This window comes from Kwoniella dejecticola, chromosome 6 (genome assembly GCF_000512565.2).
Source record: "Kwoniella dejecticola CBS 10117 chromosome 6, complete sequence".
In the NCBI taxonomy this organism is placed as follows: domain Eukaryota; kingdom Fungi; phylum Basidiomycota; class Tremellomycetes; order Tremellales; family Cryptococcaceae; genus Kwoniella; species Kwoniella dejecticola.
Genome location: NC_089306.1, coordinates 453568 through 479532, shown reverse-complemented (window position 1 = coordinate 479532; position 25965 = coordinate 453568). Strand labels below are relative to the sequence as shown.

General features: G+C 47.9%; 9 protein-coding genes across 9 annotated transcripts; 3 read left to right on the top strand and 6 right to left on the bottom strand.

Annotated features, from left to right (window-relative positions):
• Positions 1-452: 452 nt before the first annotated feature.
• On the bottom strand, positions 453-2565 carry I303_105057 (uncharacterized protein; the record flags this gene model as incomplete). Its single annotated transcript, XM_018408789.1, has 5 exons — positions 453-781; positions 899-1077; positions 1206-1343; positions 1426-1722; positions 1829-2565. 5 exons carry the CDS (start codon positions 2563-2565, stop codon positions 453-455), a joined length of 1680 nt encoding a protein of 559 aa, XP_018262480.1.
• Positions 2566-4111: 1546 nt separating this feature from the next.
• Positions 4112-4758, bottom strand: I303_105056 (uncharacterized protein; the record flags this gene model as incomplete). The annotated part of the gene is made up of 3 exons (XM_018408790.1): positions 4112-4224; positions 4338-4586; positions 4677-4758. 3 exons carry the CDS (start codon positions 4756-4758, stop codon positions 4112-4114), a joined length of 444 nt encoding a protein of 147 aa, XP_018262481.1.
• An 850-nt stretch (positions 4759-5608) lies between these two features.
• On the top strand, positions 5609-7824 carry I303_105055 (uncharacterized protein; the record flags this gene model as incomplete). Its single annotated transcript, XM_065969088.1, has 9 exons — positions 5609-5701; positions 5762-5810; positions 5882-5942; positions 6008-6027; positions 6088-6177; positions 6256-6845; positions 6958-7135; positions 7209-7291; positions 7393-7824. The coding sequence occupies 9 exons, from the start codon at positions 5609-5611 to the stop codon at positions 7822-7824; spliced, it is 1596 nt and encodes a 531-aa protein (XP_065825160.1).
• Positions 7825-8277: 453 nt separating this feature from the next.
• Positions 8278-9714, bottom strand: I303_105054 (uncharacterized protein; the record flags this gene model as incomplete). The annotated part of the gene is made up of 5 exons (XM_018408792.1): positions 8278-8746; positions 8863-9032; positions 9098-9105; positions 9168-9238; positions 9497-9714. 5 exons carry the CDS (start codon positions 9712-9714, stop codon positions 8278-8280), a joined length of 936 nt encoding a protein of 311 aa, XP_018262483.1.
• Positions 9715-10300: 586 nt separating this feature from the next.
• I303_105053 (uncharacterized protein) lies at positions 10301-11794 on the top strand (the record flags this gene model as incomplete). Its single annotated transcript, XM_018408793.1, has 5 exons — positions 10301-10415; positions 10559-10656; positions 10755-10838; positions 10973-11696; positions 11763-11794. The coding sequence occupies 5 exons, from the start codon at positions 10301-10303 to the stop codon at positions 11792-11794; spliced, it is 1053 nt and encodes a 350-aa protein (XP_018262484.1).
• Positions 11795-12733: 939 nt separating this feature from the next.
• I303_105052 (uncharacterized protein) lies at positions 12734-15355 on the top strand (the record flags this gene model as incomplete). Its single annotated transcript, XM_018408794.1, has 3 exons — positions 12734-12783; positions 12951-14722; positions 14793-15355. The coding sequence occupies 3 exons, from the start codon at positions 12734-12736 to the stop codon at positions 15353-15355; spliced, it is 2385 nt and encodes a 794-aa protein (XP_018262485.1).
• Positions 15356-16266: 911 nt separating this feature from the next.
• On the bottom strand, positions 16267-21315 carry I303_105051 (uncharacterized protein; the record flags this gene model as incomplete). Its single annotated transcript, XM_018408795.2, has 9 exons — positions 16267-16491; positions 16634-17032; positions 17100-18635; positions 18697-19781; positions 19844-20055; positions 20110-20215; positions 20285-20437; positions 20512-21076; positions 21136-21315. The coding sequence occupies 9 exons, from the start codon at positions 21313-21315 to the stop codon at positions 16267-16269; spliced, it is 4461 nt and encodes a 1486-aa protein (XP_018262486.2).
• A 1906-nt stretch (positions 21316-23221) lies between these two features.
• Positions 23222-24919, bottom strand: I303_105050 (uncharacterized protein; the record flags this gene model as incomplete). Its single annotated transcript, XM_018408796.1, has 3 exons — positions 23222-24376; positions 24489-24804; positions 24897-24919. The coding sequence occupies 3 exons, from the start codon at positions 24917-24919 to the stop codon at positions 23222-23224; spliced, it is 1494 nt and encodes a 497-aa protein (XP_018262487.1).
• A 421-nt stretch (positions 24920-25340) lies between these two features.
• I303_105049 (uncharacterized protein) lies at positions 25341-25808 on the bottom strand (the record flags this gene model as incomplete). The annotated part of the gene is made up of 4 exons (XM_018408797.1): positions 25341-25376; positions 25430-25507; positions 25578-25650; positions 25723-25808. 4 exons carry the CDS (start codon positions 25806-25808, stop codon positions 25341-25343), a joined length of 273 nt encoding a protein of 90 aa, XP_018262488.1.
• Positions 25809-25965: the final 157 nt, after the last annotated feature.

Sequence of the window (25965 nt, the reverse complement as noted above, 5' to 3'; positions counted from 1 at the left end):
ATTATCAACAGGTTGCATTAGCTTACAAGGAAGTGGTTTGCAGGATGATCGACACCCGGATGAGGGGCATGATCAGTTCATCATACATGTATCGTTATCTGTAATGTACGAGAGGGGGGAGAGAGACAAGTTGAAAGGAATGCGTTGGGCAGTTATGAATCAAGTAAGATGGGTGGAATAGGGCGCATCGGAAGAAACCATAATCTACTAAAGAAGAAGCAGCAAAAGCAACAGGGCGCAACAAAGGGAGGGCTCGTGTGGACTCCAATATCTAGTCTTAGTCTCCTCTAAAATTTACTTTGTCGGCCAATCTGTCCGTATCGAAATGAGCGACGCTGAAGAAAATCAAATCAGTCAATCAGTCAGCTACTTCTTTCCCATCTGTTCGCCACAATCGGCCAATGCCACTTCGTTTCAAGTTGAAAAGGTCTCTTGATCAGTGAGCTTAGAACTCACATGACACTCGTATCGTCCCTGACCTCCCTTGCTCCTGAGCCCGTGAGACTCAATATCATCCTATGTACCTCTTCATCGCCGTGTCCATCCAGCCCATTCCTGATCAGATGAGTGGCGGCATTATCATCTTCGAGCACCCAATGACCCGTCGAATTTTCCGCTGTGGTTCCCGGAAGTTCTTCTGCGGGGTATGGTCTCTCTCCTTCCGACTTGATTTGAGGGAATATCTTCGGCAGATCCGTCTTGGCTATTCGAGATTCAGCTGATTCGGACGAGTGGGCCGCCAGGAGGAGGATGGCTTCTTCTGAGGAGATCTTGTCCCACACTGCATGTCAAGTACATATGCATTTTGCAGCAGTCAGCTCACTTCGTGCTCCTCATAACAATCTCAATGATGTCTGAGCTAAGGGCAAAAATGGGGGGAATCGAATCGAGGACTCACAGCCGTCAGTGGCAATGATCAAGAACTCCAATTTCTCATTCGGGTTTTCCTTGTTTCGCAGATTTCGAATGACTATCTCAGGCCAGGCGTCCATGTAAGGCGCATCATCGTATGAGATTGGCTTCTTGGTGAATGGTGATTCCTCGGGAAGAGTATTGATCTGTCCCGCTAGAGATAGTCTGTGCGAAAGGGAAATATTAGCATTAGTATCAGCAACAGGTGATGTCATTTGCCCTAATTTATCCTTCAAGTATGCGTAAAACAGTAATGAAGACTTCGCTGCACTATGGAGTGCCGCGCCACTCACGATTCTTTCTCGGCTCTAGTCAATTTAGAACAATCGTCCCCGAATGCTCTTGAAGGCTGTAGATTCCCCAGAAGCCTGGGAGTGTATCCTTCGTCGATGACTGCATCGGAGAGTGGTGGGGAATGCATATTCTGGAGCCTGGGATCCCCAATCGATCAGCGCTGCTGAGAACCTTTCTCATGATTTTTCTTTGGGGTTGATCGAGATCCACGGTGCTCACCTTTTAACCTCAGCTGGATTCCCGCATTCCTGATCCTGCGATAAGACATCCACCCTCCATTGACCGCTCTCTTCGTCTAGCCAGCCAGCCACCGCCCGGGAATCGCCAATGTTAATCACGTAAAGCAATTGTTGGCGGACATCGATGAAAGCTGTACATGTCGTCGCTCCAGCCACTGGGATGAGAGACAAAAGGGAGGGGTTGGGAGTGGGTAAGATCGTGTCAACCGAGGAGTTGCTGGGAGATTGGGCGACTGATAGACCGGCTCGATAGATATCTTCGTCTAACGCCAAGTATCTACAGTAGATATTGTAACGATTAGCCCAGAGTCAAAGTCCAAAAAGAAAATTTGAGTTCGTAAGTTAATCCCAAGAGAAGAGTGGAAAGATGAGAAACAGCTTACGTCTCTTTGATCTTGTGATAAATATCCTTCGACGTCCATTCTTTCAGTCCTGCCAACCCCCAAGACAACGTGCCGTGTAAAACCTTTCTCAACACAGACGAAGTCTGTCCACCTCCATGTCCATCTATCACACTCAGAAAGCAGAGATCGTCATTCGGCGTCATCTCAACCTCCTGCGCCTCGCTCGTATTTTCTGAATTGTCATCTGATTTGGATGCTTCTGAATAAGGATTGAGAGGGAGTTTGTTCCTGAGCATCCCCCAGAACTCCCAGAATCCTTTACCTTCTTCACCCTTTCTGAGAACCGCCAAATCAGAAGAAGAAATCAGATCGATGGAGATATCATCTTCACACTTGTAATTGGCTTCTATGAAATTAGTATCGATCCTGACTATGGGATTACCGGGTCGATCCACTTCGTAAGTACTTTGGTTCCTGGTTAGTTTGCGTTGGCATTCCTCGGGGGAAAGGAAGATATGATGGGTAGTGTGAGTCTCGGGCCCTGTACCCCATGCACTGATATTTCGGGTAAGAGTGACGATCCCACTAGACGAGAGGGACAAGGTAGCATCCCAGTTAAGTACCTTGAAGGTGAATGTCTTGGAAGTGAGTGGGACAAAAGCAAAAGGAATGGAGGGACGGTTGTAGTACAAATAAGTCAATAAAGCGGCTAGACCTGCGGCAGACGAGGTCAGCGCGATGGAGCTGGAGAGAATGGGGGTACTTGGTAAGGGCATCAGAAGTCGTTGAGATCGGTAGTTCAATATCGTTAGTACTCAAAGATATACTGGCAATGACTGCGCTGAATCGGTAAGTTGAATGAGTCGAGATGGTAAATATCTGAAAGGCTTGAAGATGGAGTAAGTTTCATAGGGGAAGACCCGCGGAAACGGAATTTATACATCTATTGGTCAGAGGTGAGTTGCTGTACTGAGTCTGACGAGTCCAAGTGATTTCGAGTCAAAGTATGCAGTGATTCTGATCCTCCATTGGTAGGCGCATATGAAAGGATAGACTAACTTGTCAATTGTCGACCTTTCATCGACCATAAATCAGTATGACGTCGATGCGAAAGGTCTCTGAATATGGAGCCTTGACTCGTTTCGCTGCAATCACCCAGAATGGATAGACGACTCAGCACGAAGAATGAGACAACAGCAGAGGCTTTTGAGTTTTCAGTATCAGTAGGCAGTATTCGGGATGAGCATGCTTCCACAGAGCGGTACAATGCAGCGAAAATCACCTCGAACACCTGAGAGCGGGGCGACCACGAAAATCCGTCGAATCCGTCGGGTTATCCGTTAATCCGCTATGATGTACATGATATCATGATGGACCCTTTGTACTGTGTATATATGTGTATATGTGTACCGTACAGTAAACATCTATGCTTGAAACGACATGCCATGCCCTGTCGTTCCTTTTTCCGACTGTGCCAAGGGACCGTGCAATGCTGTGCGCTGTGTAAGATAACTTACTCGAGGACGATACCGGTCTCCGCTAGGTGGCAAACGCCCTTTGGGTTTCTCTTATATATATATATACAACAATCACCTTCTAATCTTCTCGTGAGATCCGTGGACCTCCCATTATTACTATATCGACAAGGATCACATCGTCGCTCATAATCAGTATCGAGACAATCTTATCATTCGCGACATGGAACCAATAACTCAGCAACAAGTACAGGAACAACCCAAAGCTGCTGTCGGGATGTGTAAATGTTGACCAGAGATTCACTTTGCCTCAGACTCATGTTGCCTCATATTAGAGATACAGGCTGATGCTTTCGTTCATCATACGGACGCGGTATAGCTTTGAAACCCACCTCCAGTTCGACGCAAAATCAAGACCAGAAGAACGAGCAGAACCAAGAAGACACCATGAGGATCAGAGGAGGAGGGTGTTGTGCATTATTGACTTGCGGAGTAAGTGCTCAAACAGCTCTTATACGCTTTCCATGCGATATCCATCCGGACTGGAAGCGGAGTATCGCTGACTCTCTGATTTCCCACTCCGCAGCTCTGTACTTGGGCTTGTTGTGAGATCTGCGACTAGACTGGGAAGTGGTTCACAGCTTGAGACCAATGATTCTGTGTTGGGAAGTGCTAGAGATGTGTTTGTTATGCCATGCTATGCTATGATATTGTATGTTGAATTTGTGTACCAGAAGGGATCGTATTCCGATTCGCGTTCTCAAGCGCCCCATTCCTACAAGCCTCCGATCAGACTTCTGTTCCGATATTCCCACTCGGTCCAGTGAATTATACGTTGCTACATGGTCTAGTCTGTACACCTCCGTTTATTTCGATTCGGGAATGGCGTGGTCGGTAATTTCGGAGGTTCTCTTATACTTGCATTGTCCCCTAACTCAGTCTCTTCCGTGACTCGCAATTCTAGTCAAGATTTAGATCAGCATTCGCAAAGGCATCTTTCGTCCCTGATCGAAAATCATGCTTTCGTTCATCGACTTCTGATCAGAAAGTCAGATCTTTATTGAACAACTCACTCCATGTCCCATCCTCATCCTGTACACCCTGCACGACATTCTGCCTTAGAAACTTGGCAGCTTCGTTCCACTCCTCTATCCGCTTGGTCAACTCTTCTATCGGAATTTGGTCTTGTTCCACTATGGGATCGAAGGATGCTTTGGAAGGAGAGGCGAGCTCTGCTGAGCCTGATGCGGGTGGTTTAAGGGTAGGCGAGGAAAAGGTCTGACGAAGGATTGAAAGCATCTGAACGTGTCTTTCTGGATCACCTATCGATGTATATAGGAAGTATTAGCCTATTCCAACCCCACATAGACGACTTCATAGATGTAGTGAGGAGTTTTTGAGTCTGCACGAACCATTAAAAGTTATGCGGCTGCTCCGAAGCATGTTTCGGTAAGCGCCTCGGGCCAAGGGTTTCAAAGATGCTGGAAAGGACATGGCGAGATGTGTGAACGGTGCGCTCCTTCGTCGTAGTGCTCGTATTTTTGTGTTTGCTCTTTTTCGATGGTGATGGAATTAGCTTCAGAGTCTTTGACTTGGGTCGTAGCTGACCTGTATTGATTTGATTGATTCTTTTTAAGATTGATAGTGCTGCTGTAGAATAGTCAAGTTAACATGGACATGGAAGTTGAGCATCACCTGGAATTCCAGAAAAAAGGATCTCCCCTTCCGAAACGGATACCACCGCCTCCGCCTATGCTTATGATTGACATACATACGTAATCAAGCTATCAAGCTAGATAGATGCGCAGTCTGTTTACATGTACCTGAGTGTGTGAAAAAGTCACGCGTTGAATGGTCCACCTTATTTAGCATCCGAAGTGGAACATTATTAGCTAGCTTGGCATTGATCCCGTCAATTGTAAGTCATCTAAATGATGGATGGGATATACGACTCTTCCTCGACAAGTCAAAGTCATTAGATCTGGGATATCTGCATACAAAAGCCAAAGGAAGAAACAGCTTTGTCGTACTCATACTCATACTCGTATCACCTCATCTCACCTGGTTTCGCGGACTTTCAAGATAGGACGGCAGGGCAGTAAACACCTACATAGCATCCATCCTTTCATCGCCTCACTAACGATACGTCTTGCCTCGTCATCCACTTCAAAGGTGACACGAGAAGAGTGATACGATACTGTAAGATACTTCGACTACGTTGCTCAAAAGTGGTTCGATGTTCAACAACATATAACCAAACACATCTCCAGCTGGGCGATCGACTCGTTGTGTATTCTTCTCAAACCCCTTCTCGCACTTCTCTCAGTCACAACAACGCTCGATCATGAAGAACATCCTCCCTTCGGTGTTGGTGGTGGCTTTGACGATAGCTAGTACTGCTCAGGCTGCTATAACGGGTCAACAGAACTGTAACAGGGTAAGCATCAGCCGTTCGCCAATTCACTATTGCTCAGCTGATTGTGGAGGTTTCGCACAGTATATGTGCATCACCGGACAACATGATAGTGATAAGAACCTTGACACCTGTGAGTCTCAAACCTTCCGCTTGTCAATCGTAACAGCGAACTTTCACTGAGCAATTATGTTTGACATACAGATACCCTTGCGCCGCCTAGCGGCACGGACATACCGCTAAGTCAATTCGGATGGATAGCCATGTGAGTGGCTGTTCATACCTGAAGTGTTGAAAACCGCTACTGACATGAGGCGACAACATATACAGAGGCTTCGGAAATTCAATGAGTGAGTGCCTCAGCTGATATTACCGATGATTCTCAGCTGATCGTGTTTATGGACTGGTAGTCAACTCGCCTATGGTGATTGCCTGGCCAAACTCAGATGGCTCAATCACTTTATCACAGCGGAAAGCAAATAACCATGTCACTCCTGCTGGTAAGTGAAGTGATATCGCTTACTTACCCTAGCATGATCTATCCGGAAAGACGATTAATATTGGATGAATGGGTGCAGTCGACTCAAATCCCCCAAGAAAAGCCAGCCTGCTCACATCTTCCTCATTCTCCAACTCGTCTTCAACCTCAATCACATTCACCATCCCGTCTTCTTCCAATACCAACTCTACAAACCTAATCTGGGCATACGGAAACAAGAACCCCGGAACCTCCAATTCCGGCACTTCCAACCTCGCTCAACATCTAGCAAGCGGTAACACCCAGATCGCCCTACTGGCCACCGAATTACCCACCTCCACATCGTCAGGTGCAGGCGGGACAACGTCTGCTAGTGCTAGTGGACGACCGTTGACTTCGGCATCGGGCAGACCAAATTCCATAGCTGGTAATGGACCGAATTCGGGCAACCTATCAACGGGCGTATCGAAGAACATCTTAGTTGCGCACGTAGTCTGTGGCGCATTGGCAACGATGTTGATATTGCCGATTGGGATATTGATCCCGCGGATCGCGAGGGGTTTCACGATGAAGAGATGGTGGTTCCCTGCTCATGGTGCTATGAACGGTCTGATTGCGTTCGCGTTGATCGTCACTGCCTTTGGAATTGCCAGGGCGAACTTTTCGGGAGGTTTCACCTCAACTCATCGGGTAAGTCTGCGCCATGATCTCGCCTCGCATAATCATTCATGTGTTTCACGGTAAGATACTTCCAGAGGCAAGAGTCATTGCTTACTCGCATTATGTGATGTGACAATCATAGAAACTTGGCCTAACGCTCTTTATACTGGCGATTTTCCAAGTTATACTAGGTATCTTGACTCACTGGTGGCAACCCAAGCACAAATTCCAGACGTCCAGCGGGCGGGGTCCGGTGAATTTCTTGCATATGATACTTGGTGTCACGATTGTTGGAGTGGGATTCGGCACTGTTTGGTGGGGTGAGTGGCGCGGCACCTTCTCTGCTTTTCAGACTTACAAGCAGAACTGATGAAGTCGTCTGCGATATGATAGGGATTGACGAAGAATGGGAGAGATGGTCAGGTACAGGCGCGCCAAACGTCGGATGGAAAGTCGGATGGGGTTTAGTCGTTGGTGTGAGTCAGCCTCCGAGTCTCCGAGTATTGAAGGTATGAGCTGAATTCTGAGTTTTGTTCCCAATGTGCAATGTGCAATGTCTAATGTGTGCAATGTACAGATCACGGCATTAGCGTATTTGGGCGGATTATACCTCCTCCCTCGTCAATTGAAAATGGAGAAAGAGAGAAGACATTGGGCATCGACAATCTCCAGTGGTGGTGGTAAAACCATGATGTCTAATCCGAAATTCGCAACTCCGCCTCCTCCGCCTCCTGTTCATCCGACTCGACAAGGAAACTCAGCAGCGACTATTCCCATGGTACAAAATGAGCCTCAGAGACAGGGATCAGTAGGAAGAGTGATAAGGGATCCGAATTATATGCCTTCCAACTCGAGAGGTCCAACTACCACGGGAACGGCAACGGTGGATAGAGATCCGAGTTATAAATCTCATATTCAATCACAAACTCAAAGTCAAAGTCAGAGTCAAAGTCCACGTCAAACTCAAACTCAACCACCGTCAAAGAGGAGATTACCGCCTGCTTTGTAATTGAATCATTGATCATTGATCGTTGACCTGTCCTTAAGAGCACTCTAGTCTAGTTTAGCTCAGTCCAGTCCTATATAATCCTTCTTGCAATTCACATATCCATAAGAGGGGATCAAGAGGAGGGCCGGGACTAACGGGTAGATTGATGTACCAGATTAGCTTATTTACGGATCAAGATAGGACAGGACAAGACAGGACCATGTATATTCATGTATCATATTGCAATCTGACTGTACAATACGGAATAGACAGCAGAGTAACCTCCGCAGATGACCGAGATTGTAATGTGTGAGATTCGATTACATGCAACGTGAGATACATTCGATTCGTTATCATTATAGTATGTCGTTGAAACATGATATGAGACAAAACATTCCAAGCCACTTGATTCACTCCGCGATCACCTCAACACGATCACTGATCACTGATCACTAATGCTGCATGACTTACTTACTACTCATCAATGACAATCGCATCACCCGCACTATTGCCCCCTCCACCTCCGCCGGGCCCATTCAACCTACTTCGTTTCGTGCGCCTTTCGCCATTCGCACTCGCATGTGTCCCAGTCCCAGTCCCACTCCCACTCCCGTTCATATTTGAATTTGTACTCATACTTGTTACATAGCCATCGCCATTGGTTGACCTTGAGCCATTCACCATCCTTTCAACGTCCACATGATCCCTGTCGTCGTCCTCGGAATCACTAGCTAGGTCTATAGGATCTCTGGAAGATGCCGGACGACGTGTGCCTGCTATCGGCATTGGTGGATGGGCTTGAAGTTGGGGTTGAGTGGTATTGGAAGAAGTGGATGCGTGGGAGGAAGGGCGGTTGAGTAATTTCGGACGGGATGTGGAGGTTGTGGATTTCGTTGGGGGTGCTGATGCTGTTGTAGGGGCAGCTGTTTTAGGTAATGCGTATCTGAAGAGAATAGACAGATGGAGCGTCAGTCGACTTTTCTATTTCATCTTCGAACGACTATGAGGTCTGATATTGTCGTTGCTGTATTTGGAACCAGACGGGAGGACCACACTCACTTCTTCACCCATTCTCGAGCAGTCGCATCGTGCTTCTTCCTATCCCGCTTATATTCTTGCGCTATCTGAGGAACGAGTGGATCTGCGGGATTGGGATCTGTGAGTAAGGATGATAAGGAGAGGATCACTTTGTATAGTGATAAGGCGGGGGACCAGGCGTGTTTTAGCAGCTAAACGAAGCATAGAGGGGATAGTCAGCTTGCGAAGACTTTCATGGATTTTTTCGACAGCTTACGTCGAGACCTGACAGAGGGCATGTCAGCTTCATCGAGTGTTATGCAAAGAGATAGCTGAGCTAAACGTACATATTGCACCTGTGCTTGCTATGTTGCAGTGATATACCTTTGTGATGAAATGTAATTTGGGCGGAGAGAAACTGTTGTCGGGAAAGTGTATGTCAGCTTGAAGTAAAGTAAGGGACCACACCTCGAAAGAAGGAGGAAGAGAGGAGTGGAACAAGGAACGATGTGATTTTGGTAGAGAGAGAAGGAGCGAAGATGTAGAGCAAATCTGGGCACCAAGAAGAGCAGAGTGTTTGGTGGATAGATGATGGATGATGGGGTTGGGAAGTCTGACCGAATTACGATTGTCCCGGAAGAATTTGATCAACATGTCACTAGATGGCCGCACTCACGGATAATCCTCCGGGATGGTAATTTCAACTTCGAACAGACCACCTTCGTACGGACTCCCCGCTGGACCGGGTAATACAGCTTTCCACTGGAATATATTAGATTCGTTCGGTGTTAATACGATCGATCCGAGGTTCTCTTTCGACAAGTCGGAGATCTCTTTCTTGATTCGTTTCGAGGCCATCCCTGGGGCAGAAGCTGTTCCTATCCGGGGAGGCATGATGGTAGGACGGGTGGGTGAGTGGCGGCCTCACTCAGACTTGTTTAGACTTGAGTGAGGTCTGATAGGGTAATATGATAATGCCTGGGCTTCGTCAGTCGAGGAAGGTGGAATATGGATAGACCAGTCTCCGAAGGAAGATCGGGATGGGATATGAGAGTGATATAGATGATGTGTCGCAGGAAATAGTGTGGTGGGATCAGAAGAAAGAAGATGAATTCTAGTAACTAAATCAAGTGTGTAATCCAAAATTCGGTAAGTTATTTTGGCAGTAGGTTGAGGTGGATTTGTGTGGACAGATTAGACCAGACGCGTTCAGGGATTATCATAGTAAAAGCCATGCCTAAACCACGCGTGATTGTACCTTGACGTAATTAACCTTGTTTTGACCGGCAAGCTTTGGTGCACCCCCCTTTGTAGTCCCTCGTAACATGGTAAGGATATTTCATCATTCCATTCTCAGCTGGACTGATAAGGAGATACATTCAAGCTACCATACAGCTCAACATACAATGACATCCCCTCGTTGACGACTATCGATCGATAATAGGTGCCAAAGAACAATCACGACCACGATCACGACGAAATGACAACGGAGATAGCTGAGGGGACGTACCCGGTCCAATTCGCTTCTTCCATTACGGCCCAGTGGGGCGGTAAGAAACGAAGGAGGGATGAAGAGGACTTGATAGGCTTTCGATGTGAGCGTCTTCTCCTTCCGTCCATTCAATCATTTGCTCGTTGTACAGCGTTCCTCATACAATCGCCTAAGCAGCAGCTAATCTATCTTGACCTTTACCTTTACCTCTAACGCTTCCTATATTGGGTACGGCGCATACGATAGATAATTTCAAGCCTGCTTCGATCACTCCTCACACGCCGGGGAATTACAATCCGTCCTCTGGGATAGGGGGTAATGGCCAGCTACTATTTGATACCAATGTGAGTCACTTGCATATACCATGTCTGAGTCAAACGATTCGGCAGGGCGAGATAGGCGGGAAAGAATTGATGAAAGCTGATATACCTGATTGGAGCAGACCGGTATACAGCAAGTCTTTGACGTTAGGGAGGAAAGTAGTAAAGCCAGAGAATGCGTTTTGGTATTTGACGAAGAGACCAAGGTCAGCTTACCCTCCTTTGATCACACTGTCTGACTTCTCTACTGAATCGATTTCCCGCCTGCTGTTCCATAATTTGATGGATCAATTGCCATTGACAAAAAGTGATTACTAATTTTACACTTTTCGGCACATAGTCATTCAAGCTTCACGCATTACCTTCCACTCTTTATCTGACACTCAACAGATCCTCCAAATCCAAAGCGCCCTCCATAGCTTCCACCTCATCTGGATCGTCCAGATCCATACCTCTCTCCAAGGCGCAGAACGACACCGATGCTCATTCAGAGCACGAAGGCCATCTCAATGAAGCTGAAGAAGTCGAAGAAGAAACTCCAAAACCTAAGCGGTCTCGTCCGTCGGACATTGTTCCAAGACAGACGAAAGGAGGTAAAGGTCTACCGAGGAAACAACCACTCGCTTCGGCTCCTATACCTTCTTTCGGGACATCACCATCGACGAAGAAATCCACTTCGACTTCCATCAAGGGCAAAGGTAAAGGGAAAGCCAAGGTGGCTGCTTCGAGTATGACTGCTGTGAAGAAGAAGGGTGCGGGCGCAACGGGAGGAGGCAAGAAGAAGGGCTCAGCAGCCCAAGAGCACGAAATGCAAAATCAAACGCCGACCAAATACAAGAGCTCGGAATTCATAGAGGACTCGGATGAGGAGATTGCTAATTCCGAGGCGAATCAAGAAGAAGGTTTCGACGAATTTGCGAATCTACTTGGACAGTCACTTGCGGAAGGTGATGATGAGGAGGAGGAGGAGCAAAGTGAAGAAGAGGATGACGAGGATGAGGATGAGGACGAGGATGATGAAGGCTTAGGAGGAGCTAGGTTGGTAGTTGGAGGAAACGCTCCTGGTAAGTCGACTTGTATTGTACTGATGTAAAGATATACGAGGTAGCAGCTGATCCTTCTGAGTTTAGTTGTGGACGATGATGGGTCCGAATGGATATGAGAGAATTCAGTATCGAGTTTCGCCAAATGCAGCTGCATTGCAGCTTCACCGCAGGTCTGCCTGCTCGAAAGATCAGGCACCAGTCCTTTGCGACCTGGATTGATGTACAGAGGCATCTTTAGTCACAGCGAACGATGATAGAGTATCTCTGGGACTCATGAAATTAGCGAATTTGTGAATAATCGCTTGATGTATTCTCGAACGTGTAATATTACTTCACCTATCCTTCTAGCTATCTCGAATACTCCTTGTATACCTTGTACTCTGTCACATAATTCATACCATGTATCGCGTATCGCCGGACCAACGATCATCTTGTTCGGTGCCACCTGACCGGCGATAAGGATAAGCGGTTCATCTGATCTGATCTGTTCATTTCGGTCAACCGGAGTAGTGTAACTTGCTTGGATATGTATGCGGGGCTCATTTAACGTTCAGGGTCTTTTATTGCTCGTAGTTGTAAATGGGTGGCGGCCGGATAACATAGCACGGTGAGTGTGAATAACCCATCATACAGCATGAAAAGAGACAGACAACCTTTCTCGTATCGGTGTTTGAACAGAATACAACCTCACCTTATCAATCATCAATCTGATCCAGCGTCATACCTTGTACCCATCATCACTGGAGGTTCATAGCTGTGTTCGATTGACTGCATATATCATCGGGTTCCCAGCTACTTGTTGATTGCTGAGTGACAGAGTAACAAAGCCAATCAAGCACCAAGCATCAAGCATCAAGCATCAAGCATCAAGCATCAAGCATATTCGGGCATCGGACAATTCCCCGGACCGATCCCAACTCATCGACCCACCCATCCACCTGACAGAACAAGACGAACAGACTAGTGTCCCTTCCATATCACATTCGCCCATCTTCCTCAATCCTACCTCTTCCTCCTCACTCTGCATAGACCCCGTCTAGGCGACACACCCCAAGATGTCTTCTTCGTCCCATACGGTGACCTCTGGTTGGTACACTAATGCATAGTACGTTTTATGACAAACTCTCACTTGCGACTTGCACCTCACCATAATACCCCTGCCAACAGTCCGAGTGTCGTTCCCTTCTCATCACTTCATACATTCCCCGCACATCCCTATGTTCTGCAGAGATGTGACATTATAGACAGCAGGCTAACTCAATACGCTTACAGCTCAGGACCATTCCGATCTAATCGACTTCGAGCTCCATCGTTATTACCCGGCTCCGCCAGACGTCCAGTAATCATCCCCGTACAACAAACGCTGGTCGTCGACGTCGCTCATAACCACACTAATCCCAATGCCGCAAACACCGACGACAGCAACAAGAACGTTCGAAGGCGGGAGACGATCTTCGGTCCGGACGTAGGGGAAGACGACGAGCCAGGATGGACCGAGACTCAGAACCAGGAGATCGGGGTCGAGAAAGTCCGAGAATGGGTAGAGCGATCGAAGAACGAAGAAGGTCTACACGCCACTACGACTCTTCAAGCTTTAGTCAATCTTAAGAGACCCACGTTGCTCTTGCAGCAAATCGAGTCTCCTTCTGCCATCGATGAGAACTCAGTCACCGGTCCGGGTGGGGGCAGATCGTCGATCGATAAGACCGAGGAAGAAGATATCACGACTGTCACCGAGAACGCCGTCACTTCTTCTCCGCAGCGAAACTCGCTCTCGGGCGCAGGGCACAGGAAAAGAGATTCGGCGCAAATTATCCAAACTACCCCTCTACATACGTTGAACTTCAAATATGACGCTACGACCCCCATGGTCCGCGTCCAACTTGAGATCTACCCGACCCCGAAAGATCCCTTGGCATTGGCGAGACTCTCCCTCTCCGAAGAAGGGGAGTCAGTCGGCGCGAAAGAGGTAGTCGAGGACCACGAGCCAAAAATCATTTATTCTGGTTTACACCCCGGAGGATTCAACCAGGGGTTCACTTTGCCTTATTCCAGCGCTCTGGATCTGAGCGATGCGATCATCCCGATCGAAGAACAACAAGCGCAAGAACAAGCCCAACAGGACGCAGCTGCAGCTGCTGCAGCTACACCGACGGAGACTGACGGCACCAACAACGAGGCACAGGCCACTGGAGTGCCCGAGCCTGTGACCACCCCGCCTGAAGAAGGTGGTAGTCGATGGAGAAGAGGTCTGTTTAGACGAAACAGGGAAGAGGATGTTGAAAATGCCGCCGCAATCGAAATGACCAACCGCGCCAACGGCGCTGCTACAGCCGCCACTGCAGCTGGTCAAGCTGGTGAAGGTGAGGCAAATGGGGAAGCGCAGAAGAAGAAAGAGATCGAAAAGGGAATGAGGCTTTTGATCCGCATCGACGGAGTGGGACCTGAAGGTCAAGCTCTGCCAAGGAAGAACGCTCAACTCACGCATATCCTCATAAGCGGAACGTGGGTCTCGGACAATAATGCTTCAACTACCGATACTACCCAAACAATCCCGTCGGGTCCAGCCGGGAAACGAGTATGGGTAGTCAAAGTAGCCAGAAGAGAAGCGGTCATCGGATCACACACGTTCCTCCTGAAGGAGATTTACGGTTTATCATCGACCTCGACTTCTTCCACTTCAAACAACACGCAATACCCGCCTGCGGCGGACGACCCGTATGCATCGACGCCGAACGAATGTATCGTGTGTCTGACTTCGCCGAGGGACGTCGTCCTGCTGCCGTGTCGACACTTGGTAGTCTGCCGAGACTGTGCGGTGGGTATGGTCGAGTATGGAGCTGGAGGTAAAGTCGGACGAAGAGAAGATGGCGAGAACGGCGCTGCAGATGGTGCAGCCGCTGGAACCACGCCTGGAGCTGGGGCCAGTGGGAGTGGAACTGCAGCTGCGCCCACTCCGCAAGTTGCAGGCGGCACGACGACTGCAGGCCGAGAGAGGAGGAAGAAGAAAGTCAAAGGGTGGTATTGTCCTGTTTGCAGACAGCGTAAGTATTCTCCTTCACTGGATCACATCGGCACATACGCTAACGTTTGATACAATTTACGCGGTTATAGCGTATACATCTCTTTTGAGATTGGCTTTACCTGAATCTTCCAAACCCTCTCCTGATGCCGATGCTGAGGGCGGCGAAGAGTCGCACTCTCATTCTCATGATCTGGCTAGAGTACCTTCCAGAGCAGCGTCAGTGAGAACCACACGCACCACACGATCGGTTTTGGCGCCTTCGATCGCACCTACTTTACCTGATGGTGCAGAAAGGATGTTGGATGATCTTCGACCGGACGATGTCAAAGCTCGAGATGGTCTAGACAACGATAATGATGACGATGAAGATGAAGGTGATAATCCGGGTACGAATACCGCGATAAATGGCCATGCACAAGGAGGTGTCGGAGTTGGAGAAAGACCACAATTTGTCATCGGTCAAGAAGATGCCGATGCGAAGAAGGTCGAGACTGAACATCGAGAACATGCCCCTGGTGCGCACGGTAATTCTGCGGCATTCGATCTGGGCCGACCCATCGATCAGACTCACACTCAGAATCGGGATTCGCTAGATGGAGGGAGAAGGAGTCAGGACGGTCAAGGTCAAGGCAAAGGCTGGAAAGAGATTTGATCGGGCTTGTAGCCGAAGTCGAAGTGGAAGTCAAAGTCGAGAATTTTTTCTCTTTTCACATGACTACGGGTTGTATATGATAGAAGGGAGGAGAATCAGTGATTTGTCATCGAAGTGAAGTGAAGTGAAGAGAACTCTGCGTACTTATTTGTACTTTAGCTGTGAGGAGTCATACAAACCTTCTACACACCTACAATTCTACAATTCCACAATTCTTCAATTCAAACAAGTAAAAAAATACCTCGTCACAATCTTCGCTGTTCGCTGTTCGCTTTTCGCTTTTCGCTTTTCCATTTGGCGTTTGCCGTTCGCCGTTCGTTACTTTTTGGTTGGCTTTCTCATTCCGACTCACGTTCCAAGGGAGTTCAATGAAGTTCAATCTTCATCCGTTAGTTGTAGAGTGAAATAGGATATACGGATATACGCTTGATCTTTCGTCCGTATGCTTGTGCTTGTATGAATCCATCTATAAAGCAACTTCAAGGTCATAGTCACTTACGAACGCGAATATGCAATGCAACCTCGAAGCAATTGATATTGACGCGCAACGTCCATGCGTTCATACTAATTCATTCCGTTCATAGACAAGACGTTATTGCAGAGCCAATTGGAGGCAAGGAAGATGACATAATTGAAAAAAGAAGTGCAGAGGGAAATGAATCTCGATCGCTTTTGATTTAGAACAAAGAAAGAAAGAAAGAAAGAGAGAAAGCGCACGACAAAATTGATATGTTATATGTAAATATGTCGGTCTGTGATAATTATGAAGGACAGACAGTTATTATCAAGATTTCAAAAGGGGGACGGCTGAGGATAACAAGTCAAGTGAGATTGTGCAAAATCGCACATTTTGATAGTTCGAATAATCAATCAAACAATTACCAACTTCCCACGAATGAGCTAATACCTAACTATTGCACCCAATCACCAGAATATTCAGACGAATGCCTCTTATGTCCCCCGCCAACTCCGACTCCGTGTCCATTCCCATTGCCAACATTGCCGTGAGCGTTATGCGAAGATGCCGATCCGAGTCCAGATCCCGTTCGAGGTAGATGGGCCGTATCGTCATCTGACTCGTCGTCCGCTGCGCCAGGTGATCTAGATCGTTCCCATTGCTTCAGTTCTTTCGTAAACTATGAATAGTTGAAAGAGCGCGAGTCAGCACTGATTCCTCCTGACCAGACCCATCCACTTTTAAAGAAAGAGGAGCAAATAGCAAGTAACAATGTGCGGTGAAGCACTTCTAGCGACCTGACTTGACCAAACCCAACGCACCTTGTCAAAAGCCATACTGGCCTCTTCACTCCCTTCATCCTCCGTCTCATCGGGATTCACACCCACTTCAAGCAACGTCTGAATCCTATGTTTCGCTTGATCCAAATCTTCTCTCAGAATCTCCAATTCTCGATCGGACTCTTCCATCCTCAATCTCAATAATTCCACTTCTCGATTACGAGCGTTCAACACATCTTGAGAAGCTTGATAATCCTCTTGTAATTTAGTATGCTGATTTTGCAATTGATTCAACTTCTTGTTCAGCTCTACATTTTCACCCATGTTTGATGGTGTGGACCGCCCGGAAAGATCTCGAGTTCGTGATCCCGGTTGTCCCCTCAAAGCGTCCAATTCGGTTTGTAGTGTTGTATTGGTAGCTTTCTGTTTGTTTAACTCATCCTGCAACACAACTCAATCAGCATTCCAATCTCCGAAAACGGCAAATCAAATCAAATGAGAGACCCACCTTCATCCTCTTGAGCATTTTCTCAGTACCCTTCACATACCTCACGGCAGTTTGATAATCGTTTTCAACCGCTTTGATCTTCTCCTTGTGCTGCGATTCCATATCTACCAATCTCTTCTCCAATTCTCCCACCCGTCGATCACTGTCGCCGGTCGGGGTCGGAGATCGCATCGACGAGGCAGTAGGAGATCTCGCATCTTTCAATCGTTCGACCAATCGACCCAGACTTTCGACTTTGTCTTCAGCTTCTTCACATCTGAGCCTCAAGTCCTCTATCTCCCTTTGTGCAGCTTCGTTCGCCCGTCCTCTATCCCTGAGCTGAGTCTCCAGTTGCGCGGAAGAAGGAGTCGACGCTTGCGCTGCATGATCTAGATCGTTATCCGATACAGCTATCCCATGATCCGCCAATAAGTTCCGCAAGACAGTTGAGCGTGTTTCGAGGTCTGTCAAAACGAGTTCTTTTTCCTTCAACTCTTTGTCCTTTGACGACTGAATTTCTTTGTGTTTCGAGTTTTCACCTTGCAAGGTAAGCAATCTCGTCTTGGCTACACGTAATTCACCTCGGACAGACTGCAGTTTGCTTTCCAATTCTCGATTTTTGGTTCGATGAGTAGATACCCCAGACTCGGCACTGTCAACTCTCTGTCCAGCTTCTTTGAGCATCTTCCTAAGCGACTCGGTCTCTTGCTCCAAAGCCTTAATCTGATCTTGGTACCCTCTTGTGTGGCGAGTTTCGTCCGCTCTCATCTCTTTATGCGAATCGAGGATCTCGCCTAGACGAGAAGTTGTCACCGCTCGAAGAGAATCCGCTTCTTCCCGAGACTGAGTCCAAGCGTTCTCTACCTCTCGATATTTCTCCTCAGACAACTCGGCATCCCGAGTCTTCACTTCCAGCTCCGCTTTTAGTTCCGCTAGCTCCTCTTCGAGTGAAGCGACACGAGTGTTAGCTTTTTGATACAGAGCTTCCATCTCGGTAGTCCTCACGCCTGCAGCCGTAAGAGCGGACTGTGCTTGGGTGATCAAAGCAATATTTTCGTCTCTACCTCTGATGGCTTCTTCGAGTTGTGATTGCAGGTTGTCCTTCTCAGCTTCCCGCTGTTGGACAGTAGAGGAAAGTGTGATGAGTTTTTCGGTGTGTTCACGCAAATTCCCTTCATGTTCCGAAAGCTTTCTATGCAATTGCTCAATCTCTTCAACAGCTTCTCGATGAGCTTCTTCCGCTTCTTCAGCCCGTTTCAGAGTTTCGGATTCCCGTTCGGTCGACGCAGTGTGCAGCGATCTAACGTTGTTCACTGACTCTGTGACCGATTCCAGCTCTTTCTGAGAAGCCGCATGTGCGTCAGAAATCATGCCAATCTGTCTCTCCAGCTCAACGATGCGCTCCTTCTCCACCCTCGCTAGGTCGATCGGTGAATTTGATTCCAGAGTAGCAATCTTGGCTCGGTAGAAGGCGGCTTCTTGCAGTGCTCCTCGTCGCAGGCGCTCAGCCTCCATCGCTCGTTCGGACGCGGACCGTATTTGAGCTATCATGTCGTTCTTCACGGACATTGCACGTTAGCTATGAGACCAGCTGGACTGGGGATCACAGCTAACTTACCTGTATATTCGCCTTCTCTTGCTTGAGCCTCACAAGAGCATCGGTCAGGCGATGTATCAGAGCCATGTCTTTACTTTCGCTCTCTTCACCTCGCTCCGGCAAGGCCACATCCTCGTCATCGTTCAGCAAGAAGCCTTGTTGAACCGCTCGCGACAGAATGATCTTCAGAGCCAATTCTCTCTTTTTTCCTTGGTCAATCTCGCCCTCCTTGTGCTTCAGTTCCCGCAATAAATCTTGTGCACCTGACAGCGAAGAAGGGCGATTGTTTGCGAAACCATTTGCCGATGTGGGTGACCGACCATAGTAAAATGCATCAGGCGGAGGAGCGGGTCGTTCACCATCTAACATCCTTAATCTCGGTGACGGCGATCTGGTACCCAATACTGAGGGATTGAAACCAGTTTTGACGTTTGAAGGTGGAGACGACGGACCATTGTGAGTCGGCGAGGTCACTCGACCATTGTGGAAGTTCCCATTGGAAGGTGAAGCGGGTCCGTTAGTAGGTGACATTGCCCTTCTATACTCCTCGTCACCCTCACGCCTGGGTCGTTGAGGCGGGCCACCGTTCGCTCGAGGTGTAGCTTGAGCGTGCTGAGCGAGGTCTTGCGACTCTGACCGAGGCAAAGCAGCACCCAAAGATTGGATGTTAGGTGGGATTCTGTCGGCTGTAGATGTGGGAGAGGCTGCTCTGGCCAGACTATCCATTGATCCTGAATTAGGTAGGGCCCTTTTGACTGATTGCGGAGTGTCGTTGATCCGCTGCTGTTTTGGAGGAGTCTCGTCTCGCGGGGAGATTCGTTGGCCGTGGGCCGGCTCTGGCTCTTTCTGAGGCGCTTGAGTGGTGGAGGACGTGGTTGAGTGATTTTGGAGCGAAGAGGGATTTCGAGGCGGTTGGGTATCAGGCGGATACTTGATCTTGCTAGTATCGAGGATGTGGATCATATTGGGATCATCCTTGACATCCGTCAATGCCTGATTGGCTTCGCCTCCGACGACAAATATTTTCCCGGCGGCTGCAACCATCGCGTGACCTGATCGAGGGCTAGGAGAGGGTCCCATGTTTTGGAACATATACCATCGTTGATCTGGAATAAGCAGTAGCGTCAGATCAATTGTTCAGTCATACCCACTGGAAGGAACTACCCACTGGACAGCTTGAATGCGGCTAGATCGCCCAGATCTTTCCCCTTGACATCTCTACCACCAAACACGTAGATCGTGTCGTCCACTATCGCCGCTGCATGGCCTTCACGGGGTAACGGGATGTAGCCTATACATGACAGTTCCGTCCAAGCACCTGTATTCGTATCAAAAGACCAGGTATCGTTGTAGTGGTAGTTGCCATCGGTACCACCGAATCTACGTCTCACTGTATCAGTAAACAATCCTAGGGGATTCTAAGAAATGACTTACAGGTACAACTTGCCGTTGTTGCCAGCGACAAAGATGTGGCCTGTTCTTCTCGGTGGTGCGGGAGTAGTGTACTCGATTTGTTCCCATTTGTGTGATGTACCGGACACTGGTAAGATGGACGATCACGGCATACGATCAGCTGGGACTATATCAGGAAGATCATCATAGCACTCACACTGCTTGATATCGTACATCCACAGATCATTCATGAAAGCTCCATCCGCTTGACCACCAAATACGTAGAATTTGCCTTCCACAAGGCAGACCGCATGGCCATACCTTCCAACAGGCCCTTTCTGTACCGGCAGACTCGTCCATTCTTGCGATCCTGCAGGTCATGAACGAGCGTAAGTCATGCTATGTCCAATTTGGCGTATTTCCGGCCGAAGGCTGCAGACTCACGCAGATCCAGTATATATAAACCCTCGTCTTGGGGATCATCCACATTGACTTTTGTATCTCCACCCCAGACGATCATAATCCTGTCTGCCATTGCACTTGCATGGCCCACTCTTGGTATTGGTGCATCTCCTTTGGTCTTGACCGGGAGCGTCTCGCATTGCCTTATATCCATCGACCATAGATCGTTCCTGACTCTCTCGTGTACTAATCCACCAAAGATCAACATGTGGCCCGAATGACTCGGGAAAGCCGGGACACTCAGGCCGTACCGGGGAAAGGGAGATTGAGGCGCTGAAGGAGGAGACGTTTGCGGATGATAGGCTTGTAACGGTCTTACCATCCATGGGTACGACGTGTTGTTGATCAAAGCTGACGGGTATTGACCAGAAGAAGATATCACAGGGGAGGAATTGCTAGGTATGCGTTGTTGTGGAGGTTGAGGGTGAGGCGCATTGGGACCTGGATTGGGGTACCTTTGTTGTGGAGTCTGGCTTGCCTGAGGGGAGGAATGATCGTGCTGAGAAGAAGACGGCCCATTCATCATCGGAGCTTGACCAGGTGCCATCTGCAGATATCATCAGCTTTTTCAAGTATTGATGTATCGCTCGTGTTTCCAAGACTCACTGGACCAGAGGTCATCCTTCGTCCATTGACCATAGGCGGTGTATTTTGGCCTGGTGGGCCAACGCCAGGCTGAGGTCCCGCATAGACAGAGGGGCGTTGCGGCTGATTTGGCATACCCGCCATTTGCGAGGGATTGCTATATCGAGAAAACGATTTACGTCGGGGCGAAGGTGTCGTCATGATGGTAGGCATCAATCATTATAGTCGAGCAAGTAAGTGTGGTGAGAAGCGATGGCAATGAGGTTGGTTAAGCAATGGCTAACATCAGCTCACAATTTCTTTCTGTTTACATGGTTGGGGAGCGAAGTCAGGAAGGAACGGGATGAGACAATTGACGACGGTGCTCCAAGCCGAAGAAAAGTCACTGCCCATCTGGATGAGTACGCCATGCCATTCAGAACCGCTGAATCACTTTCTCAATTCAGTAGATCCACTAAATATGAGATTGCCCTATTCCAATTTCTTCGACATTCCCAGTGTCGCTCATTTATACTATATCTCAGATCAAATTTTCGATGATACTCACTTTACAGGCGGACTTGGCCCGGGACCCATATCACTCGACGGAGCAACATCCTTCTCCTTCGATTGCTTCCTCTTAAACAACGACATCGTGAAGCTTTTCGATGTTGCCCGTTATCCTATATCGGCATTCGTTTTATTTCGTCGCGCAGACTAGATATGGGAGAATTCGACTTATTTCGGGACGCGTGAAGTATCGTCAAAAATCGTGAACAGTTGATCCCTCGTCCTATTTTGGAAACATCGAGCTGGGATCGAGATTGAATAGAATTGACTGAGAAAGACTGGGTCGGATGCGTGAAGATGTGATTCCGTCTGAGTGAAGATTGCGATTATCGACGTCCGTTATCAAAGGTATATTGTGTGAGTCTATGAGCTTGAGTGAGTCTAGACGGTCGGTTTTTATCGTTGTACTGTTTGGTGTCGATGTTGACAGGAGTATTCGAGCAGTCGCAAGATGTTTCAAGGGGAAGAAGGAATGGCACAGTAATTTAGCGTCAAATAGTTGAATCAAAGGACCAAAGCGCAATCGGTGTCTACTCTTCTAAATCAACATAGGATCTGCGACTATATTATACGAGGACCAGCCTTCTCCGAGACGCTTGTACTTGATACTCGATGCTCAAGTCGATGTGGATAGGTCAAGTATTGCCTTGACAACTGCAACGTGAACAATAGGAATAGAGTGATAATTCAGGGCGGAGCATATGACCAGGTGGCATTCCTTCACAAGTCATCCGAAAGCTATACGCGTCAAAAAGAAATCACATTACGACTTCAGGTCACGCGTTTGACTTGATTTCGTCGATATACCGAAGAAAACATCGTGATCACCGTAACCAATCGAGTGTTCTCTATGAAAAGGAGATCCCCAAGAGCGGCAGCTCCCAATACTTGGCGCAATCGTCGCCAGAAGCCATTGAAGCACGTGCGAAGATGAGGTAGTGCATAATACAAAAGTCGCTGGATAGTATGTCCTCTCTGTGGTCTTTCGTGCCATGGGTCATCGATTGTTATTGGCGAAGACGACTCGGTCTCCACGCCCAATGCACTCGACTGAGCACTCAAATCATCTCAAGGCGTGTTGCTCTCTCCTGCATACCCATATACCCATACCAACACCAAATTGATAAAGGTGAGAAACAGGTGCAGCGAATCTGTAAGTGGCAGAACGCGTCTGCAAAAGTTACAAAAAAGATTAAATAGACACAAGTTTATACTCTATGATGAGAGTTTAGGAAGAAATTCGAACCGACGATTGTGACGAACGCACGGTTTGCTCTAGTAAAAGGCGAGAGCATAATTCGCTAATGTGTTCAACACCGTCGGTAACCAAACTAGGAGTTTAGCTGAGGGTGTATCGTCGCGGCCTACCGATTAATGCGCCAAAATCCGCACTCGTACACGTACTGTGATATATTTGCCCCATACATAGCTTCATTCTTGCATCAACATGAACGCTGCGCAATCGTATGCACGATGTATACATGATATATACATGAAGGGAACACACAAGGTACAAGATATATCTATGGGCTGGGCGAATATACATAACACATAACATCTAAATATCCTTTAACAAACCTTTTCCTCCTCTCCTCGACAACGTCTCAGACAGATTCATCCCACTTTGTTGCTTGAAGAAACCCGCATTTGCCTGTTCCTGCCCGTACTTTGCCCTCATCTTTTCGTCCCTCTCACTCTCTCTTCGATCAGCTTCCGCTCGCTCAGCTAACGATTTCGTTCTTTGATCGTATAACTCCGTAGCAGACGATTGCATCGCAGCTAATCTTGCTGCTCGCATATCGTCTAATGATTGCCCATTACCGTTCGCACCATTCGTTCCGTTCGTACCATTAGTGCTGTTGCTGTGTCCGTTTAGTTGCGATGCATGTGCAGGTGGTTGGCGGGATGAAGTCGGTCGATCAGCCATGTCTAACGCTGATGGCCTGGAAGGGTGTGGTTTTACATCTCTGTCTCTGCTTGAGTCCGGGTAATGTCTGGGCGGTGGTATTCGGGGATCATCGCGGTCTTCTCGTTCTCGATCTCTACTATGTCCATCTTTGTCATTATATCGATCGCCATTACCGTTCCTTTCATTATTATGATTCCTGTACGATCCATTTCTACTCCCATTTCGATCGTCATCCCGCCTACTATGTCTATCTCGCTCATCCCTATACCTGTCCCTACTCCTATCTCGATCCCTCTCATCCCCGCGTCGACTTCCTCGCGGACTATCATCTCTATACCTCCTCTCTGACCTCCTGTAGTCCCTATCATCCCGCTCTCTTTTCGGAGAAATCGACCTTGATCTCGATCTATCCCTATCGTAGTCCCTCCTTCTTCTGTCATCCCTATCACGATCATATGAGCTCCTACTATATCGCCTGTCTCTGTCTCTGTCACGGTCGTCTGAGTAATCGGAACGTGGTGATCTATCTCGTTTATCGTGTCTCCTTGCTCGTCTTTGTTCCTTCTCAGCCCTCTTCCTCGCTTTTCTTTCTTCTTTATCTTCTTTATCTTTGCCCGAGCCGGACTTATCCTTTTTCGCAGCCTTGAGTTGTTTTCTGATATCAGGTCGATTCATCAACGCCGCCAAAGCAGCTTGTTCTTGCTTCTTGATTGCTAACAAAGGATCTTCTCGGATCTTCGAAGCTGTATCTCTGGCCGAATTGGCATTTTGAACAGCTATAAAATCTTTATGAGTCGCCCCGACCTGCAGCCAGTTTACCGTCAGCGAAAGCCCCTCCTTACCGAGTTGGCATGATCACCAATGTACAAATGCAGATGAGGGCCCAAAGGGCCCAAAAGAGAGACGGAAAACTCACATCTTTGTCTCCCCTAGCCAAAACTTCATCGACCCTTTTCTTACCCAACAAATACTCTTCCATCTCTCTATCACCCAATTTCTGTCCACCGAGCGCACCCCCCTCGTTACCCGGTGCAGCATACATCCAATCCATCTTCTCCACTCTTTTCTTCCCCGTAGTGGATTCTTGCAACCTCTGCAATTCTGCCAATTGCCTTTCCTCTTCCCTCTCTTTCCTCAATTGGGCTAACATCTTCTTCTCCTCGTTGGCGGACTTCTCAGCTTTCCACACTCTCTCCTGATTGACCAGGAGCACTGGGTGCCAGGATTTTTTCCTGCATCATACGGAAACAAGGTCAGCATATTGATCCATCACCTTCTCAAGCAAAGGTCTCGCTCGTGCTGAGAAGAAAAGGGTAACACTCACATGTTAAGATCACCGCCACCCATTTTGACTTGTTCTTTGCTGGTTTATTGGCCGAGCCGAAAGAGAGCGAAGTCGTTGAAGGGTCTTGAGTTGTTCACTGAGCTTCGACAGAGGTAAGGAGCAGCCCTAGTGAATAGTGTATGGGTAAAAAATGAATGAGATTCCACTTGATGCTGACGCCGAAGAAAAGCAATGAGAGTCGAGGTTCATGTATGTAAGGAATGAAAGTGTCCTAAAAGGTGAAACGCGTTTAGGTGGCAAACACAGATTATTTAGGCGCACGATAGCTGGATACACGCGCGCCTTGAAGCCTATTGGGCTGTGCTATAACTCGTACATCCATGTCACAGAGAGAACGAAGACGATTATGTTCAGCCTATGCATACATATTTACTATTGCTACAAACAGTATAAAGCTCGTCACAGATCTACATCTCGACTGCCTTAGACATCAACTTGAACACCGTTCTCAGACAGAACCTAAACAGTCATATCAGCGGTGATCGTCGAGTGAATGATGTTGAAGCACCTACTTGTCTGGAGTGCTCTTTGGCTTCTTCACCGACGTTAGGGTTCTTCAACGTAGCCTTGTGTCCACCAATGACGTTACCCTGACACGGGGGAGGTCAGCGAGTCGCTCATGAAGAAATTCGAGTGGTGATAAACGAGCAATGGACTCACATCATTCTTGGGTCTGTCCTCAGCAGCAGACTCGACTTCAGTCTCGCCGGAACCCTCAATCTCATCAACAACTCTGCAATTGGGTAAAATTCCGTCAGCTACGAGTTTTATCTTGTACTAGGCAGTGAGGGTAAGCTAGGCTCACTGTTTAGAGTGTTCTTTGGATTCTTGGGGAACGTTATCGTTGTTGATAGCGGCTTTGTGGCCTCCAGCGACTTGTTTAGCGGACATTGTGTTTGAGTTGATTGAGTTTGGGTTGGGTTGGCGTAGAGTTGAAATCTGCTTGGTTATTGGTATCACTGTGATGAAGAGGGAGAAAACGCTTATTCACAAGATCTCGTTCGTTATATATCATTCAGGAGGGTATCAACTTGAGCTGGAAGTCAAG